This window comes from Citrus clementina, unplaced genomic scaffold (genome assembly GCF_000493195.1).
Source record: "Citrus clementina cultivar Clemenules unplaced genomic scaffold, Citrus_clementina_v1.0 scaffold_5, whole genome shotgun sequence".
NCBI classification, from domain to species: Eukaryota; Viridiplantae; Streptophyta; class Magnoliopsida; order Sapindales; family Rutaceae; genus Citrus; species Citrus x clementina.
In genome coordinates, this window is record NW_006262201.1 from 13272365 (window position 1) to 13277128 (window position 4764).

General features: G+C 38.6%; 1 protein-coding gene across 1 annotated transcript; it reads right to left on the minus strand.

Moving 5' to 3' along the window:
* Positions 1-1679: 1679 nt before the first annotated feature.
* LOC18041445 (CBL-interacting serine/threonine-protein kinase 11) lies at positions 1680-3376 on the minus strand. The gene has a single exon (XM_006431933.2). The coding sequence runs from the start codon at positions 3063-3065 to the stop codon at positions 1755-1757; it is 1311 nt and encodes a 436-aa protein (XP_006431996.1). The 5' UTR covers positions 3066-3376; the 3' UTR covers positions 1680-1754.
* Positions 3377-4764: the final 1388 nt, after the last annotated feature.

Below are 4764 nucleotides of genomic sequence, written 5' to 3' on the forward strand. Positions count from 1 at the left end.
TGAAGAGTAATTTTTGGGGTTAGAGTAACGAGCTAACTGCAACTTTTCTTTATATTGAAGTAAAAACGCAAATCAAAGAGAGAGTAAGGAGCTAACTGCAATTTACCAATAATCATCCCACAAAAGACAAAAATTGGGGGCATGGTGTCACAGGGACAGCGTAGCCGGACCCTATAATGAAACCCCCAAAACATATAAACCTCTAGAGTTTTAAGAATCAATTGAGAAATTATCCAACACTAACATATAAGAACATATACAAAATTTTCATACCCATAATAGTTCATAATTCAAACAAACTTAGATGAGCTTACCTCAAAGCAGTTAACCCAAAAACTAAGCTCGATCTCTGCACTTTGGTTTCCACCACGTTACACCATGGAGCCTTTTCATGTCTTCACTACATTGATCTCATGCAGCATCAAAAAGGTTTGGTAAAATTGATAATTTTGTCGTTGAAAATGGCGAAAGGAAAGAGAGAGAAGGAGCGCGATGTAGTTGTTCCTGTAATTCTTTAATGATGGCAGGACCACCAGACACCAATTTTCATTTATTATGCATTCTATGAAACGATGTCGTTTTGAATTAACATACCTAAATTTCCTCAAAGATTTTTGTGGTCTCAATAATTTTAGTTGTATTCTATCCTTCAGAGTACAAAGCAAATGGAGTTTCTCACTTCACCATTCATATTGCATCCCTTTTAACAAAGGCCGAATTTGAGGAATGGGTGGTACTGTGCTGGTCAATTTGGCTAGCCAGGAATTATCTGTCCCATGGTAACGCTGCTCGCGATGTCTTGAGCTGAGAATGTAGTGGCTTCACTTAGAGCAGGTACATCGCGAGACCTAGTTAATGGAAGTCCTAAGCCAATCAATTCTAGTCTGTCCTGAGAAAGTCCTCCCCATCCATTTTATAAAGTGAATGTCGATGCAGCTGTCAGTTCCAAGGCTGATTATGCTGGAATTGGAGTCTTAGTGCGAAACTCGGCAGGTGATGTTATGGCAGCTTCTACTTTCCAAGTACTTTTTTTGGGTGATGTAGAGTTTGTGGAAGCCATTACCGTGCAGAAAGGAACTCAATTTGCAACTGACATTGGGCTGGTTCCGGCCATAATCGAATCTGACTCTCTCAACGTAGTCAATCTCATTGGTAACAAAATTACAAATAAGTGCGAAGTGGGGTGGCTAATCTCGGATATTCAAGAAGGTCTGACTTCTTCTCAAAGCCCTATTAAAGTACTCTTTGCACCATGATCTTGCAATGAAGCGGCACATCATCTTGCCAAATTATCTCTGTCATTCTACAGAGAAAGTGTGGATGGAAGAAGCTCCCAGTGATATCTACTTATGTGTACAAAAGACAAACATATGTAAATTCTCTCCATCAATGATGTTCCAGTTTCAAAAAAAAATAAATTTAGTAGTATTAACATTTTGATAGTAAAATGATAATAATTAAAATATTATATAATAAAATGTGATTGTAAAAAATCTTCATAACGAAGTGATATGTCATAAAATATTTGAATCTGATGATATTTAATAGTAATATTTTTTTCCCAAAAAAAACCTAAATACTGGACTAACCCGTTACCTCTTTTCTTTATTTCTCAATACAAATATTACAAAACACATAATAATTCAATTTTGCTACAACACATGCATATATCTTTTGAATTTTTTTTTTCTTTGTTTCGAGTAACACTAACATAAAAATACAACAAACACACGGGTATTCCATTTTTTTTTTTGTCAGTTACCGGAAACCGTATCTCCCTGTGCCACAAGCTTCGGCCTCAGCTTCGCCTTCCACACATTGCCATAACACCCGGCATCACCACCCTTCCTCTTGGCCTCCACCACCACCAGCTCATCCGTTAAACGGAAAACATCAACTCCCAAAAGTAAATTACCATTATACCCCTCCAAGCCAAGCCCCCACTCTTTCTTCTTCTTCACCTTCAGATTCTCCGCCTTGGCGAACTCCTCAACTCTCTCGATCAATTTCTCGGGAGAATCGCGAGATACGAACCGCTCCCCATCGTTCACCGAATCGTACGAGTCATCCAACAAACCGGACAAATCCAAACCGGCCGAGAACGCTATTATATCAAACGCGTTTAAATTACTACCCCGCTCCTGACCCTCGTCCTTTGTCGAATCATCAACAATCCCATCGTAATAATCAGAATCGTAGAATCTCAATTCTTTCAGTCCGCCCTTTTTGAACCACGGATCATGAATAATCTGATCAACGGTGATCCTCGTCTCTGGATTTGTATCAAGAAGTCGCGACAAAAGCCGTCTCAGATCGCTAGACATCCATTTAGGGCACCGAAATTCACCTTTATATATCTTCTTATACATGCTCATCAAATTCGGATCGTTAAACGGCAGGTAACCTGCCGTCAATACGAACAAAATGACGCCGCATGACCACAAGTCGACCTTAGCTCCATCGTATCCCTTCTTAGACAAAATCTCCGGTGCCACGTAAGCAGGGGTCCCACAAAGCGTGTGCAACAGCCCGTCCGTACGAATCTGATCCTTCACGGCGCTGAGTCCGAAATCCGAGACTTTTAAATTCCCGTTCTCGTCCAGCAAAAGGTTCTCCGGCTTCAAGTCGCGGTGGAAGACTCCGCGCGAGTGGCAATATCCGACGGCGGATATGAGTTGCTGGAAGTACTTGCGGCTAAGGTCTTCGCTGAACCGGCCTTTGGCGATCTTCGCGAAGAGCTCGCCGCCTTTGACGAACTCCATGACGCAGTAAATCTTGGACTTGGTGGCTAAGACCTCGTAGAGCTTGACGATGTGAGGGTGGTTCAAACGGCGCATGATGGAGATTTCTCGCTTGATGTTGGAGACTAAATTGGAGGACATGATCTTGTTCTTGTTAATCACTTTGACTGCGACGCTGCGTCCGTTGAGGACGTCGCGCGCGTGATAGACTTTAGCAAAGGCCCCGCAGCCCAGGAGCTTGCCCAGCTCGTACTTCCCGAACAAGGCATTGGCGGCCTGGGCGCGAGGATTTTCTGAAACATTGTGTCGTTCGATCTCTGACATAACCAGAGATCGAACCTGAGGCGATGAAGATGACAAAGCTAACGAAGAATAAAAATGAAACCACTGAATCAAAGCCGCTGGGAATTTCGGATTCAGGTATACGATCGAAGTTTCGGGAGTTTTTGCACAATTTATTTTTTCATTTGTTATAAGCCTGTGCTTGTCGTTTTGAATTGATGATATGGGTAAACAGTATCTTTTTCTTAACGCGGGCGAGAATAAGCTGTTTGGTTCTTTATATTTATTTATTTATTTAATTGTGGGCTATCAAGAAGACCAGAATCGCCTTAAAATAGTAGTGGGGTGCATCGAGGTTGAAGGGTGTTTTAGTCACTGTGAAAAGGGTGGGGACTTACGTGATGCAAGTGAAAAAGTTACTCTTTATTTAACAAAATGTGTAAGTTTTGGCACGTTGGTCTAATTATAGAGGTTGAAAAGTCAGCCACGGAAGAGATGACACGTCGGTGCCATCCGCGGTTTCAATGGAATTTTTAGACCGTGAAAAAAAAAAAATAATGATAAAAAAAGAAAGCTTAGACGGGTTAATAGCCAGCCTTTAAAGAAGGATAGTGCGAGTTATTACTTCTAATATATTTCTCTGCGCCTTTTTTATTAAGACATGTATGGTTGAGTGGGATTAAAGTTTTTTTGTTTTTTTTTTGTGATTCGGAGGCCAAAGCCTAGCTGCTTCACTGGTTAATAAGTGGCCTTACGGTTTCGAGTCTCAACAGCTAGTCAATAGTAAGTAAATAGCTAAAATAAAAGTATTAATAGATGGTGGTGTTAGATGAAATTAAAAAAAAATAATTAAAAAATGGTATGCCAATTTTTTTTTTTAAAACAAATAGAGCGAAACTTCATCTTTTTTATGAAAACAAGATTTTACTGAAAAGTAAGAAGCTGAAGGGTCATAATTACATGTCAAATTACATGTCATTGCTTATAGAAATTAGTTTATATTGAGGCATGCCTCAACAATCATCATGCTCACCCGTATAAATAATGACCAGCGGCTCATCCCACCATGTTAACTCTAAGAAAGAAAAAAAAAAAAAAACCCAAATTATATATTAGCAATCGGATCGCCAATATATAATAATGTTGCAGAGTTAATATACCAAATTATATATTAGCAAGGGACATCATAAACAGTTACCCTCATTTTTTAAGATGTTATATTCTGAATCAAAAGGATCCTCGTTCAAATTTTATGTTTAAACTTTGATATCACATTAATTTGTTTACCAAATATATGATAATGTTGCAAGGTTAATATACCAAATTTGCATCTCAACTTGCATAATTTTATTTGTCAGCTGTTAAATATCTATTTTTGTTAACATATATTCTATATTTATGGATATGACTGTCATGTAAACCAACAGATCATTATTTAAAACACCATTTTTTTTATATTTCAATTTTGCAAGTATAGCATTGTTCATTGCATTCCACATACGTAATATATATCAATGATTTTGCTGCCATGATAATGTTTCAAAATTCTTTATATATACTACCATAAATAGGGTTGCGATACTTGGCGTCGATGTAAGCATCAATTGCAGCTACTCTAGGTGCCGTGTTTAAAGCGACCACTCATTTTGGTAAAGAAGAGATTTGGTCGTATTTTGATCGTAATAAACAAGTGTCATGTGAATGCAAATTACTTTTAATTACTATTGAGAATTATAAGGCA

Bases quoted from the DNA above. Each gene is read 5' to 3' on its own strand.
- LOC18041445 (XM_006431933.2), bottom strand. From the start codon at position 3,065: ATGTCAGAGATCGAACGACACAATGTTTCAGAAAATCCTCGCGCCCAG.